At 32.2% G+C, this 16,544-nt stretch overlaps 1 protein-coding gene across 7 annotated transcripts in view; it reads left to right on the forward strand.

Moving 5' to 3' along the window:
• The window catches only part of ZNF638 (zinc finger protein 638), a 109,073-nt gene that overhangs the window by 67,583 nt on the left and 24,946 nt on the right, over positions 1–16,544 (forward strand). For all 7 annotated transcript variants that reach the window (XM_074341289.1, XM_074341292.1, XM_074341290.1 and 4 more), the window contains exons 6-15: positions 466–743; positions 2,114–2,260; positions 3,153–3,275; positions 9,435–9,493; positions 9,718–9,770; positions 12,387–12,437; positions 14,280–14,351; positions 15,133–15,219; positions 15,486–15,554; positions 15,968–16,005. In XM_074341289.1, the coding sequence (XP_074197390.1) occupies positions 466–743; positions 2,114–2,260; positions 3,153–3,275; positions 9,435–9,493; positions 9,718–9,770; positions 12,387–12,437; positions 14,280–14,351; positions 15,133–15,219; positions 15,486–15,554; positions 15,968–16,005 (977 nt within the window). The remainder of the gene's footprint in view (positions 1–465; positions 744–2,113; positions 2,261–3,152; positions 3,276–9,434; positions 9,494–9,717; positions 9,771–12,386; positions 12,438–14,279; positions 14,352–15,132; positions 15,220–15,485; positions 15,555–15,967; positions 16,006–16,544) is intronic.

The following is a 16,544-nucleotide window of genomic DNA, read 5'->3' on the forward strand; positions in this document are numbered from 1 at the left end:
AGTGGTGCTACTCATCTAACTAATTTTTGCTTTGGAATTAATGCTGTTTTTCATAAAAATATATTATTTATGTTAACACAGGAGTTTATTATTATTAAATGAACTAATATTTTTTACATTGTTTTAATTTCTTATATGGTAAATATTGATCAAATTTAACACAAACAAAAGCTCTTTGGAGTCCTCAATTTTAATAGTATAAAGGGATACCGAAAAGCAAAAGTTTGAGGACCACTGGTATAAGAGAAGCTCACTGAATAAGGGATCTTCAAGTAAAAGTCTTATGAGTGAAGAATTAAAGACTATAATGTTTTTGTGTGTATCTGCTACCTGTTAGGCCTAACAATGGCTCAGTGTTATTATTTGGGCTGTTGAGAGATTATTCTTTTTTTTAATAATGTGATGAGATGTTTCTTACCTTAAGTTGTTTTCAACTGAAGTTGTATTTATGTGCTTTTTTACTAGATAGAAAAAAAGCATTAGAAGATGTAGTACAACGATCTGGGCATGGGTCAGAATTCAATAAACAGAAACATCTTGAAGCAGTTGAAAAAGGACACTCACCAGCACAAAAACTTAAAACTGGCAGTGGATCAAAGCCATTAGTTAAATCTACAAGCTGTACAAAGAGTGATTCAAGTATAGGAGGACATTGTACTCGTTACAAATTAAAGGATCTTGAAGATGAAACCTCACCAGAAAGTAAACAGGTGTCTGATAAAGCTGTTTCTCTGCAACGTAAGGTCAGTAGTTCTTTGTTAGTGCAAGTGTGTGCGTGCATTTGTTAATATGACAGAGAAAACAAAGTTGTTCTGAATTTTTTATTTTCGTATTTCCGAAAGTTTAAAATCGTGACTTGTTAAATTATGGTGATATGGGATATTTTTATTGGTTCCTCTTCTGAATATAATAAAAGTCCAGTAATTACAGTCTTCTGGTTTACAAATCCTAGAGGTTTCGCATTTGGTACATCCAAAGTGAGAATTTTGATGGTTTGGTGTTTTTGGCTAGCCACACAAGGAGATCCGTGTGATGAGTTTTGCTCTCTGGTTGGGGAAGTGGATGTAATCAGTAGCATTAGTGAGCTTTTATAATCTTTGTTAGTAAGCTGTAAGATCCTCTGCTGAGAATTGATCATTTTTAAGCTGTTTTATACTTTTGCAGTACAGTTCAGAAGTCAAATACTTTGTTGTCTAGTGTAGAATACTAGTCTGTCTTCTGGGTACTGATTTATTGGTGTATTTTGATGGCATTGTTTTATTGTATATGTTAATTAAATTACTATTATAGCAAATAAAATATAAAGCATCCTGAAAGTATCAGAGTAACTCCTCATAGGCAAGATTAGCAAATGTTTAGTGTATTGTAATATTAACAAGTCTTCAAGTATTTTAGGTATATATACATTGTTCTTAACACTGTCTTAACTTTCAACAACTACAGTTCCCTGACCCAAAGAATTTAAAATCAGTCTGCAATTACAGGATTTTGAAGAGCATTAAGAAGAAATGTTGAATACAGGAAATTAAACAGGCTGAATTACTCTGTAACATTCTTTCATTTTGTTTCTAGACTTCTAGATGGTGGCAGTGGAACCTTTTAAAAGTTTTTTTTTTGTTTTTTTTTGTTTTGAGTCAATTTTTAACATAGGTGGTAAATTTGACACTGAAGTATATTTAAATTGTATGTAGTGTATATTAATCCTTTAAAATATCATTCCTATCTAGATACGATTTTTAATTATTAGAACACGGAATGAACAAAGCTGTAATTTCAGCTTCATTATTGATGTGCCATGCAGACTCATATAGGAAAATACTCTTTAATAGTTGTGGACCATTTCACAGGTCTTATTTGGTACAAAATGCTTCTAAACAGAAAAGAGCTTCTGTGATTGGTTACCTATAAACTGACCACTGTTGGGTTTGAATGGTAAAATATAAAATATACTTACCACTTTTCTGTAGCATTTAAAATTTTTAATAAATGTGCTGAAATATTTAGAAAAGACTTTAAAGGACTGAATTTAATGATGGAAGAAATTATTTTGGGAATTATTGTGACTGTACTTTGTCACTTAATTTGGTTTACTTTTCTTTCATCCCAAAAATAGCTTCGGAAAGACCAGTCTTTGCATTATGGTTCCGCTCTTCTTATATCTGAATTACCAGAGGATGGCTGTACTGAAGAAGATATTAGAAAACTATTTCAACCATTTGGAAAAGTTAATGATGTCCTGGTTGTTCCATATAGAAAGGAGGTGAGTCATTTAGTCTGTTCTATAAATTCATACAAAGTCACTATTTTATAAAGACTGTTGTTGGATCTTTTAGCTGCTTTTACTACATATATACTTGTTAATTGAGAGTTATGTAAATGTTTGGATTTGAATTAACAAGGTCCCAAAATATTGATTTATATCCTTTAGAACAGCACACTTTTTCAGTGAAGGGTCGGATAATATTTTAGGCTTTGCATGTCATAGGGTTTCAGCTACTCAGCTCTGCCATTGTAAGTACAAATGCAGTCATATAGATAGTATATAAATGAAATGAGCATGGATGTGTTCAAAAATAACTATTTATGAAAACAAGTGGCAGGCCATAGTTTGCCATCCATTGCCTTAGTACACCAGTAACGTCATGGTGAAAAAATGATTTTGTTTGTACGGTATTTTTTACATAGCTTTATTCCTGTAACTCACATAATTAAAAGTTCACCAAAACTACGAACCTTAGACTAAGCAGAACATAAAATTGTGAGATAAGACAAGAGAACATAGTTAGTATTGTTTTCTTTGTTGCAAGAAGTCTTAAAAATGTCAAACTTACAGCATCTAGAACAGATCCGATCCTGCCTTCTCTCTGATTTTGTAGTGAGCCTTGCCTTCCCATTTTTTATTGTTCCATGATCCTGCCATGGACCACTGCTTCCCTCTTACCTTGGTGATGTAAGGTTAATATCTGTAAGGTTAAATATCTGTTTCTTATGTGAAAGCATCCTAAAGATCAGAGTACACTTTAGCAAAACAAAAAGAGGTAAAAGCAACCAGGACTTGAGGCAATTTCATAGTTTTATGTTCCACAAAGAAATGCTATACAGAGAATTTTAAAGTAGATTATTGACTAAAAATGGAATACTTTTTATTTTAGGCTTACTTAGAAATGGAATTTAAAGAGGCAATTACTGCAGTCATGAAGTACATTGAGACAACACCTCTTCTGATAAAAGGGAAAAGTGTGAAAATATGTGTTCCAGGAAAGAAAAAATCACAGGTAAACTGGATTTAGATCTTATATGGTTTGTTGTTGATCAGTTTAACTTTTAAAAGTATGGCACATACAGAAAAATGTATAAAACACAAATGTTCACTCCGCAGATTGTGTATAAATTCAGATACACTGAACTTAGCAACTTCTTTGTGTATATATATATATTGCACTAAAAACATTACCATTAAATGATAAGCAACAGACTAGGAGAAAATACTTAACAGAATTAATAGACGTCTATGAAACCTCTACCTAGGTCACAGACTATAGCATTAACAATATCTTGGAAGCCCCTTGCATTTTTCTGAATCCTCACACCTTCTCTTCTGCCTCATAGTAACCCCAATTTGGCTTCTAATACCATAGTTGAATTTTCCCTGTTTTGAACCTTGTATAAACAGAATCGTAGAGTATATATTCCTTTGGGCCTTTTACTTCTTTAGAAGTATCAATGTTTATGAGTTTTCTCTTTGTAGATAATTTTCTATGCTTTAGTTTATTTATCCATAGATAATGTTTATAAAAGTGCTTTAAAATCTCCACTAAGTTTTGCTTTGTGTTTGTGTGTTCTTTTTATTTTATTTTCTTCTTTGCTGAAGAATGCCTGCTTTGAAGCACACATTTTTCATTCAGTTATTTGATTTGGAGGTCAAACCATGTTAGTACATACAGATTTTCATCATTCTTTTAAAGTTCTGTGTGTTACTACTTTGTATGAATATACTACAGGTATTTTGCCAGTTCCTTATAGATTGATATTTAGGTTGTTCCTAATTTTTCATTATTGTAAGCAGGACTTTAGTTAACTTCCTTGTGTATGGCTTTCACAGGCCTTTGTACACATTTATGATAGTGTTTTTTAAGGCGATATCTACAGTGGAATTGCTGGGTTATAGGATATCCAGAAGTAAGTAATATCAGACTGCCGGTTATATAGCTGTTATAATTTACAGTCTGATAATATGTGTGAGTACTGGTGTTTCTGTATTATCAATGACATCATAATACTAAAATCTTTAATATTAAGTTTTAAATTCTGGCATGTAAAAAATGATATCTAGTTTTAAGTTGCATTTTCCTGAGTATATTGAACTTCAGCATCTTTCAATATGATTATTAGTTATTTCTATTACTGTTTTAGTGAGTTGTGTAGACCTCACATTTTTGTTTTGGGTTATTTTCCTTTTTAAAAATATTTTGTCTGAAGGTGTTCAATACCCTAGATACTAATTTTGTATTATGCATGAGAAGTATTTTCTTTTAGTCTTACTTGTATGTATGCATGTATAAAGTTTTAAATTTCAGTGCACTCAAGTTTATTGTTTTATTCCTCCTAATGGCTTTTGCTTTTTTTCTTTTGTCTTATTTTAGAATATCTTCTTTACACCAGTGCCAGAAAGATACTGCTTCCTTCCTCCTTTATTTATTTATTTATTTATTTATTTATTTATTTATTTATTTATTTGTTTGTTTGTTTTTTAAATGGCAGCACTGGGGATTGAACTCAGGACCTTGTGCCTGCTAGGCACACAATCTACCTCTCAGCTGTACCCTTCCCTCCATTATTTTTTAAGTCTATGATAGGTGATACTATGTGTGGGATGACTACTGTTTCCAAAATGGGTAACCAGTTGACCCAACACCATTAATTTGTACTTCCTCGTTGATTTGAAAAGCTGTCTTTATGTGTATAAGTCACCCTATACACACAGATCTGTTTCAGTCTGTTTATTTTTGTATGAATCCTGTGTGGTTTCAGTTATTATTAACAATTACAACTTTATAATATTTGCCTATTTTTCTAATAGGATCCTTTTTCTTTATATTAAATTTATTTTGGTTAATCTTGAAATTTATTCCTGCCTATTAGTTTTAGAATCAGGTTAAGTTTACTGAAAAAATCTTACTGGAAGTTTAATTGATACTATATTGAATTTGTCTTTACAATACTGAGTCTTTCTGTCCAAAAACATAGCTTATCTCTCCATTTACTTAGATTTCATTTAGTGTCCCTCAGAAAGTTCTGTATTTTTTTCTATAACATTCTTTTGTTACGTTTCCATAATGTACATTTTGGAGGAGGTGTTACATTTACTTCTTACTTACATTTATTTGTATATATCATAAACAGTATTTCAGTCATGATTAGAGAAAGGAGTTTTATTTTTTGTATTTCTTATGTTTTCTGATTAGTTACTACTAGAGTAACCCATCATCCTAGTTTATTAACACTTACTATGTACATGCCCATCCCATTGTCCCATTGTCCTGATTTGAATATGAATTAAATGGTGACCCTAGTTATTACAATTAAGAATTTCTTTCATTTCCAACTAACAGAAGACTTCACCAGTGGTATATTAAACAAATAAGAGGTTTATTTATCTTATAACAGGAAATTTGCAGATAGGTGGTCCAATACTGGTACAGCAACTCCAAAATATCTTCAGGAACCCAGCCTTTTTTTTTTTGTGCTCCACTATCTTTAGCATGTACTTTTCAACCTCATCATAAGATGGTTGCTGTATCTTCTGGCATTATTTCTGACTTCTAAACAGAAAAAAGGAATGAAAAGAACAGAATGGATTCTCCCCACCTCCACCCCTCCCCCAGAAGAAGAAGTTCCCCAGCAACTTTTACCTATATTTGATTTACTAGAACTGTGACACATAGCTACCTCTAGTTGCAGAGGGGGGTAAGGGGAAGCAGGAATTGAATGCATAATTTAAGAATTTAAACTTTATCCTGTAGACAGTTAAATGTTAATTACAGGTTTTTAACAAGGCTGGGACACAACGAAATGGATGGATTAGAAAGATTCATTAGGAAGTGATTTGCGGAATGAATTAGTTGGGTAAATGACTGAAGGCAAAGAAAGCTTAGATTGATTAAAATAGAGAAGAGAAAAGATCACTGGAGTCCATTTAGAAGACTCAGCTAGCCAACCAGACTATTATAGTAATAGTAACGGTTTGGGGGTAGATTAGTAACCCAGAATAGAAAGGAGAAATTGCTTATACCAGTGATTCTCAAGCAAGACCTGGCTGATCATTAAATGTGGAGAACTGGGGAGATTGGTCTTCTTTAATTCTAAGAAGTTTAATATGGGAAAATAGGCGAGTAAGGATACATTTAGGGTATTAGAGTATTTCAAACATATTAAAATAATTCTCTTAGATGACTTCTTTATAAGGTTGGTAAGGCAGCAACTTAAGTCGAATAGCCCAGTCGTATTTACTACTTTGATTTTCATAGTAATGAATGGGGTGAGTACTAGCACTGGGAACATGAAAACATGTCACCTATCTGTCCAAAACATTGATGTTCTTCAATTAAATATGGTTTGGATGGTGCTGAATTGAAGAAGCCTCAGAGGGCTAACTCATGACTTCTCTGTTGTGATAGAGCAAAATGCCTCGGGATTGACTAGAGGGGACCCCCTGCAGAACTCTGGTTATGGCTTTTTCAGGGTAGGAGTATGTGGACAGTCTTCTTTGGCCTGTTATCACAGGGGAAGACATCAAGTTGTCCTATCAGAGAAAGCACAAAATAGGCTAAAAATTCAAATGAGGAGAAAAAAGGGCAGTGCTATAGTTTTCTTGGTCTCTATCTTAATTTTGGCATAAATAGTTAAAACTGCAACAAAACTTTTCTACTCACATTTGATATTTATGTTAGGACTGCCTTTGACACTGGCTGTGATTCATAGAACATTCTCTTCATTTTGCTACTTCTTGGCATCAATAATGAAATGTTAGAGAAAAGGTAAAAATTTCCCACATCCCTGTATTTAAGCCTGAAGGATTAAAATATGGGTCTGCATAACTCTGACAAACTCAATAACCTTGTCTTTAATTATAAGTCAGCATAGACCTCAGTCCTTAACAATAATTCTTAACCTTTTTTGAGCTACTCTCTCCATCACCACTACCTATAATCTGCTGAAAGCAAGCATTTTTTTTTTTCCCAGAGAAATGGACACATGTTTATACTCACAAAATTTTCCTTAAAGGAGCAAGAGCCCTTGATATAGAAAAAAGTATAATCAGATTTTTCAACAAACAAAACCTTTGCAACTATAAAATAGTGCTGAACTCAACCCTTTGCAAAAACAAACCAAAAAAAGATTTAAAAATTTTTAATGGTCTTCAGCAAGATTAACAGGACATTACATCTAAAACCTAAAGCATGCAATCAGCTAAGATGTAAGAAGACTGCATGGAAATAAACAGTGCTGGGAAGCAGTGAGCAATAGTTCGAGAGTTACAGAAAATCCAGTGAATGATAAAGAGAGAAAACAAAGAGATACAGCCAATTCAGGAGAGTTTGATTTCATTTTATTTCAAAAACTATTAAACATCTGTTATGTGTCAGGCATTGTGGTTTCTGTAGAAGATGTAGTGATGAACAAGGTGAATGTACTTCCATCCTTCTTAGCGCTTTCAGTTTATTAGGGAATGTTAAAAATTGTAAAATCATGAAGAGGAAGGGCATGACGGTTTCATCTAGGAGACCCACCTGCATATAACTGGAATTCCAGAAGGAGCTCACCACTTAAATACTGGTGAATATTTTAAATTTCATAGTTATAAAGGTACAAGCTATAGTGATCCAGGAAAAAAAAGGCAGAAAGTGTAAATGTAAACAGGAAGAGTCTAGCCTCAGATAGCCTAGCAACACATTCTCAAGACTGAATAGGAAAAAGATTGAGTAGTTGTAATTCAGTACATGCATTTCAAGTCAGATCCTAAGTTGTGTGTTAGGACAGTATTCTCAGACGTGCATGAGCTTGGAGAACATTTCATCTGTATATCTTTCCTAAAATAGTGCTTTTATAAAAATGAAGAACTTAAGTGGAGAAGTTATGACATAAAATGATTGGTAATGAGTAATGAAATCATTTAACCATAAAGTCTAAACAGTCATATCTTTATAAAATAACATAAATTGTAAAAAAAAAAAAAAAAGGTCAATTAAAATTAAAAACTATGATTTTGGTCTAAAATATGTTATTAAAATTGGCATGTAAGCCAAGGGGTAGGGGCTCTTAAATTTATACAGAATAAATCAATAGTTTCAAATTTCTTTTAAAACTAAAGATACCCATTAGTAGAATAAAAGTAGGAGGATGAATGTCTTCTAAACCATTGGAGTGAGGAAGGTATTTGGGATAAAATCCTACATAGCACAAAAGGAAATGGCAAGGATGCCCCAAACAAACAAAAAACATGACAATTAAAATTTAAGTTCAGATCAATTTTACACATGTTTATTGAATGTTCACTAATTGTCAAGCATGATTTTAGGCACTGGAGATAGAGTAGTGAAGAAGAGAAAGACCACAAGGAAATTAAAAGTACATACATACTATGTCTGTTAGCAACAAGTGCTGTGGAGAAAAATAACAAGAAAAGGAAAACAGAAGTGCTCTTGTGGGGGAATGAAGAGCTGTGCAACTTTCAGTAAGGTAGTGATGGAGGTCTCATTGAAAAGGTGATATGTGAGCAAACTGTTCCCTGGATTGAGAGCATTCCAGAGAGAAGGAACAGCAACTGCAAAAGGCTTCTGAGGTCCATGCCTACGTAGCTTGTATGAGGAGTATAAAGGGTGCTTGGGATTAGAACTAGAGAAGGATAGGTGGTTTGTGGGTAGAGTGGGTGGAGAGTGTGGTGTAAACTCTGACGTATTGGCTTTTTCTCTGAGTGTGATGAAAAGTTTTTGAGTTTAGGAATGGCGTCATCAATCTGGTTCTACCTTAAGAATGGAGTGAGAGTGGGTGAAAAGGCAAGGACAGAAGCAGAGACTGTTACGAGGCTATTGTAGTAATTAAAGCAAAAGATGGGGGTAGATTGGACCAGGGTGATAGCAGTTAGACATCAGAAATGTTATAGCACTGTTTGGAATAATGTGTTTGGAAAATACTGATAAGAAAATGTAGATAAGTGATGAAAGACAGGACGTGAAATTACACTGTATGATCATGAATTGAAGAAAATATTTTAATCTTATCTATAAATAGAAAAAGGTAATTAGCATTTATTCTTCAGGAAAATTTTAGATTTTTTTGTGTGTATATATTTCTTAATGCTTTTGTGTATTTTCTAAATAGCCTTTTATAATCAGGGAAGAAACTAAATTCTTCAAAATACTTTTCCTTCATAGAACAAAGAGGTGAAGAAAAAGATGTCAGATTCAAAGAAAACAGCTGCATCTACTTTAAAGTAAGTAAATCCATGATTTCCTGTGTGAGAATGAATATGCATATGAATTAAATTTTTATTTTTACAACTACATTTTTAATACATTTTATCGCCGTGACTCCCGTTTAAATGGGACATTGTTAAAGTTGAAGTATTTTAAACTTTTTTATATTTAAGCGTTGCATCTTTAGAAGTTTTAGAAGTTAGAATTTCATTCTGTGTTAAAGTTTTTCTTCTTTTAATAGAAAAGATACAGATGCTTCCAGAGCTGTTGAAACTGTGACTTCAGCCTCTGCTAGTAAGTTGTTACTTTTAATACTCCTCCAAATGAGTATATTTTGTCAGTTTACTAGAATCTTCTTGCAAGATGGTGCTAGGAAAACATTATTTATTGTGCTTTAGTGGAAGGGACCTGCATTGGCTCCTGTATTAGGCTTGTGATTAGTATTTAGTACTGTTTAATTATGAAGTCTCTTCTGGGATAAATTTAAGGACTCAGTGAGAATGAGTGAATGGGTGAATGAATGGACAAACCATGGTATATACCTACCACTCAGCAATTAAAAAGGAATGAATTATTGATACGTGTAACAACTTGGATTATAGAGAAATAATGCTGTTTGAAAAAATCAATCAAAAAATTTATGTATTGTAAGCTTTCATTTACATAACATTCTTGAAATGATAAAACTAAAGAGATAGAGAACAAATCAGTGGTGGTCAGGGCTTGAGGAAGGAGGAGGGAGGGAGGTAGCTGTTTCTGTAAGTGAGTACTAGGAAAGACCCCTGTGGTGGAACTGTTCTGTATCTTCACTGGTGGTCACAGTAATCTTCACATATATGATAGAATTTCATAGAACTAAATATACATTGAGCATATGTAGCCTGGGGAAATTTGAGTGTAAATTGTATCAATGTCAATTTCCTATTTGCAATATACTACTTAGTTATGCAAAATATTGACATTAGAGGAAACTCCTTAAAGTGTATATGGGATCTCTCCCTGTTATTTCTTAGAAGGCCATGTGAATTTACAATAATCTCAAAATTAAAAGTTAGAGAAATGGTTTAAAATGCTGATAAAGCTATCATAGTAAATTGAAGCTGTAGATCAGTTTCATTTGATGTAAAGTTTTTAAGTAAAATTTTAGCATATAATATCTGGAAGTACATTAAATGAATAATGTACTATGCCCAAGAGGGGGTCGTATCAGAAATACAAAGATGGTTCAAAACTAAGACATCTGTCAGTTCAGTTTACTATCTTAAGTAGAGATATAAGTGCGAAATTCTTTAAAGTAGATGACTACTTCCTTAATATGATAGCATGTTTGTGTAACATACTTTGATTTAAATACATACAGACACATACATCACGTCAAAAGCCAAAGTATGCTTAAGAGTAAAACAGCAGAAGCGTTCCCATTAAGGTTGGGAACAAAACAAAGGATACCATTCATCATATCTATGAGTTAACATAAATATTGTTCTGAAACTAGTAGCCATTACCCAGCACACTGCAAGCAAGAGGCATACAAAATGGAAAGTACGATAAAACATCATTTGCATTATTTGATGGAAAACCCAACAGAGTCTGTTGAAATGCTATTAAATATAATTAGCCATCTTAATTCTCTAAAATACTTTAAAAGTTTTAATTGCTTTATTAGATAAATAGAGTAACCATTTATATACTAATAAAATACTCTATATACAATAATAAGAAAGGTAAAAGCTATGAAAAGAAAACTTAAATACTAAGAGGCATAAAATAAGGCTTAAATAAGAAAACAGTTCATTATTGGATAAAAAGCTCTATTATAATATGCCTTTTTTCTTATATTAAAACATAAATATTAGGAACCTAGTAAAAAAAACCAACTGAATTAAAGTAAGATTTTTTTAAAACTCTGTAAGCTGACTATAAAGTTTATAGATAGACAGGAAAATTCTGCAAAGGAAGAGTAATTAGGACAGACTAGTACTGAGAGATACTAAAATATATTAGAAAGTTAAAGATTTATATAGTATCAAACAGCTGCATAAATAGACAAAAGATCAGTAAAACAGAAGAGATTCTAGATATTCCTCCAAACGTGGAATATCAGCAAATCATTATGGTAATATTTCATATTAGCAGGGAAAAGATCAATTATTCATTAAACTGACTAGCCTCTTTATAAAGGTAATGCACTTGTAATATCAGAATAAATTAGCAAGATCAAAGATTTAATGTGATACATAGATGGTAATTTAAAGTGTTGAAAGAAAATGTGGAGGGTTTTTTGGTTTATTTTTAATTTCACAATGAGAAAGTCCTCCCCTATCAGGAAGACATTGACTACAGGAAAAGTATATTTGTACAAGTATTTTTGCATAACTGTTTTCTTAAAAATTGTTACCTCTGTAATACAGGCTAACTTTCTTAATATGTAAAAACCTCAATAACCCAAAAGATAAATTAGCAAATATTAAGAATAGGCAGATCACAAAGAAATAGAGATGAATTACACATATAAAAATTGACATAATTTTACTTAAAATCAAAGAAAAGATTAAATCATACTAGTTTCCATCTCAGATTGGAGTGATTAATAACTTTTCTCACATACTGTGTGTGAAAATGGGGAAGTCGCAGTCTTACGTACTATTGATGACATTAATTGGTACAACCTTGTTGGAGGACAATTTAATTTTAATTGTTAAAATTTAAATCTGTCCTTTTGTCTCAGCAAGTCCATGTCTAAGAATTTATGTATAGGTTATAGTTCCATGGGCATGCAAAGATGAGTATAAGGATGTTTCTTGCAGTGTTTTTTCCAAAATTATTGCTAAGTTAGCTCTTTTCTAAGTCTAAATGAAAGTCTAAATGATGTTATTTATATGTATTATTAATATATTTTTCTTATTTTAGCTAAAACTGGACAAACCAAGATATCTGCAGCCAAAATGAATAAATCTTCAGGTATTTTTTGTGTGTGTGTATTAGGATTCTAAGCAGATGAGTTAACTTTAAATTGTTTAAGAAGTTTTTGTCAGTAGTCTTGGATTACACGTGACATAGTGTGTGCTGAGTATATACTAACCTTTGAAATTTAGAGTCATCTAGAAATTTTGAGAAAGCGGGTTTAGTAGATAATGCTCTCTCCTTATAATAATTATCAAAATAATTTAACTGGAAAACTATTTCTCATGGTGAATATGAGAGATATTTCCCTGTTTCTCTTTTATTAAGGTCTTCTCTTTGCTTAATTTTATAAAATAGTCCAGGTAACCTTAGAGCAAATTATATTCTGTTTGCAGTTTTTATGGGCTATAGTGGGTTTCAAAGTAATTGTTAATTTTTTTTTTCTTCTCCTAGCATTATCCCCCTTTGTTTTCCCTCCCATTTCTGCTCAATGCTGGTTAATTATTTTCTTAAGTGGATGGAGATCAGTGTATTAAATTGTCTTCCTTATAAAGGTAGAAAGGAAAGGGAGCAGTCTTGAACTAGCAGATATCGTTGTTAATGGCAGATCTGTAATTTTCATATAGTAGTTTCTTAGAAGCAATAATCTGAGGGAGTCGGGTGGCTAGAAAACTTGTTTTGAAGATTTATTTAGCAAACACTTTAGCATTACTTTAATAGTAAGTTTATGGGAGTCATTGGTGGAGATTTGGGGGAGCGGGTGCTAAAACCGTTAAGTGTTAGAAATTAATTCTGGATAGTTTTTCTTCAGTACTAGTCCTCAGTTACAAATAGTAAAATGAATTGGCTTGTGGTGGTGAAAGACCTTAAGGGCTTACTGGGGCTGAGGTTACTGCTGTGTGACAAACCTTGGAATTGACTAAGAAATGACGAGTTAAGTGACAAGCTGTAAGGATTGGTATTTTCTCTTTTTGACCAAAAATTAAGATCTGTCTTTAGATATAAAGGGTGGTTTTATAAACAACTGATTTTTGTAGATGTCAATAATTCTTTTTATTTGTTTGATAACTTTTTGAAAGCATAATCATATTCTCACAAAAAGTCATGTTAGGTTGTTAGGACAATTACCACTCTTGTTTGTAGACGGGGAGACGTGCACAGAAATCAGTAAAATTTCCCTAGACTTCACTACTTACTTGGAATTTAACTTGGATTTACTGACTTCTATCCGGGGGTTTTTCCTCATAGTACCTTGCTAGTTGTTGGGAATCCTTATTTTCAGAGCTAAACCTCCTGTCGTTCTCTGAAGGAAAAAGATTTTGGCTCTTTGGCAGTCTTTTTAGTGACACTTAGATGATTACAGTCTTTATAAGCAACAGTAATATATGCACATGTACAAAGAAGCGTCAGAGCAACTTAAATAGTCCTGTTCAGAGAAAGCCCATTAGAAGTACGTCAAAACCAGTCTTTATGTGGCCTGACCAATATGTAGTATTCTTAAATGCTTTTTGATCAGCTGGGAGCCAAGGAAGCATGGGCTGGGGGGCCCTAAATATAACTGCTTTTGGAACCATTAAAGGCATCAAGGGGTTATTTCTATTCTTATAGTTAGTAATTTTGCTTCTAGTTCATTCACACATTTGGAGATTTATTTAACTTGCCCGAATGGCTATTTTTAAGTACCTCAATGGAGAGGTGAATTCTTACGGCAGTGATGTTTCTCTTCCTAACAAACTATCATTTCTAATTTAGCAAATGACCTGTGTCCTGATGATGACAGCGTTTTATGTTTTGAGTAATATACAGTCTGTTGCTCTTTAAAATATTCTTTATGAAGTTCTTTGGGGATTGTTGATACTCGTTAAATAAACCAGTTTTGACCAAGCTTTTGTGATTTAGGGAAATCAGCGGGTTCTGTAAAATCTGTGGTAACAGTAGCTGCTAAAGGTAATAAAGCTTCACTCAAAACAGGTAAGACTGTTGAAAAGGAGAGATTATATTGTTTATTCTAAAGTTGCCTTAGAAGAATTAGTAAATATATCAAAAGCAAATTTTAAATTCATATAATTTGTAGTATCTAATAACATCTTGAAAAGTTTAGTAGATACTTCCTAGATATTTAAAACCTGACACACGTAAGACTTTTATTTTTTGATGCTTTGGTCTTTGAGAGTATCTGCCATTGCAGATAACATTTTTGACAGCTATATAATCACAGACTGCTCTGCCACTCCCTCCTACAAATTGTTTAATCTTTGTTTTCCTCATTTTAGAGTTGTCACTTCATATTACCTTCCCCAGCTTATACAATTCCTCTGATACTTGTTACTTTAAAGAAGGTTTTCATTCGATGTTATAAGAATGTACCCTCAATAAAGAAATGGAACACTAAATTATAACATGTTGAAACTAACATGACCATTTATTAATACATTTTTCCAATTGCCTAATGCAATTTTAAAGAACTTTTGTAGAAATTATAAACTATGATTTTTTTCCTGTGAAATTATGATATGCTTTTGCCATATGAGGACTTAAATTTGTGAATCGTTAATGACCCTCAACAAAAATTGTATTTCAGTTTAAATTTACTTTTAATCTTACTGGTAAACAGATACTGAAAATAAATGGAAATATATATGTGGGAAAGAGCTGCTTTTATAATAAAGTTAAGCTACATTTACTAATAGTGTGAAACATGCTAATTGATTGAATAGACCTTATAATAATGGTTCGATTCTACTTTTAAAAGCAAAATCTAGTGGAAAGAAGTCTCTGGAAGTAAAAAAGACTGGAATTGTCAAAAACAAAGACGCCAGTAAACCTGTGATTGTACCAGGTAAGCTTGAAATGCTGTCATTCAATGCTTTCTTTAAATCCTGTTGGTATACATTCAAGGTATATTTTGAAATCATTGCTTAAAAATCTTCAAAAGGATTGTTTTGTGTTTCAAAGGAAAACTTGTATTAGCTTTGACTTAAATCAAGTCAGCCTGGAAGACTTGAAATTACAAAATAAACTAGCTTATCTTCCTGTTTATAGATTCATTAGTTTAATTTTATTAGTGTGTATTTCTAGACTATTAAAGTAGACTATTTCATGCAGAAAACTCTGAAATAAAGACGAGTGTGGAAGTCAAAGTCACTGAAAATGGTGCTAAAGAAACTATTTCAGGTAGGTTGATAGAAATTTTATTTTCTTCTCTTACATTTAAAGGTAAAAAATTTTCTTCTCTTACATTTAAAGGTAAAAAATTAAATTTTAAGAAAATAAGATATTTAATTTTGTGTCACATATATTTTTTTTCAATACCAGGGTCATAGTTAAGTGAAATTAAGAATGCTATGATTCAGATCTTCACCCTGTCTCTTGATTAGTCTGAAATTTTGTTCTCATAAGAAATAAAACTAAATGTACTATGTAAAAGCCAGTATAACTTTTGTAGTTATTTCCTATTTAAATTCTCTAGTCTTTTGCCCATTGTATACATTTTTATGTAGCTACTGTTTAGTCTATTGTGGAATAAAGTGGGATCTTGATAAATAAAATATATCTGCATGAATTCTTATGTTATTTTCTATCTTAAGCTGCTGCTTTGGAGACCACAGAAAATGAACCAGTTAAGGTCAGTTTTTATATTTTATGTATTTTTTAAAAGCTTAAGGAATTTTGACACAACATATTTTTCTTACTATAGACCCAGGTAAAAAATGTACAGGATTTGGCATGGTGAAACATCCTGGACAGTTGTGATTTTATACATACGGTTTCAGTTCAAAAACCTTGAGTTGTAGAGTAAGTCACAAAAATTTAGGTGCAGATTATCAATAAATGTACACGTTATTGAAGATTACTTTTAACTGAGAAGAAAATGTTAGGCCAGTTAGCTTTTTGAGTAGAGTAATTTGTCACGTTAGAACCAATAGAATTTTATGAAATCTTTTTTTTTTTCCCACGGAGTCTAATGGGAGATATGTTAACATTTAGAATACCAGTTGTTTTTTGTGTTTTTAGAGTAGCAGGTAGGGTTTGCATTTTTATTTGACGAGCAGGAAGTTCACTTTATTGTTTTCTTGTGGTTATATGTCATGAATGTATTAAAATTTCATTAATTTAGACTTTACTGGTTGAAATTTTGAGATCCTTCAGGTGCTAAGGGTAAGT

The sequence above is a fragment of the Camelus bactrianus genome, chromosome 15 (assembly GCF_048773025.1).
Source record: "Camelus bactrianus isolate YW-2024 breed Bactrian camel chromosome 15, ASM4877302v1, whole genome shotgun sequence".
Lineage (NCBI taxonomy): Eukaryota > Metazoa > Chordata > Mammalia > Artiodactyla > Camelidae > Camelus > Camelus bactrianus.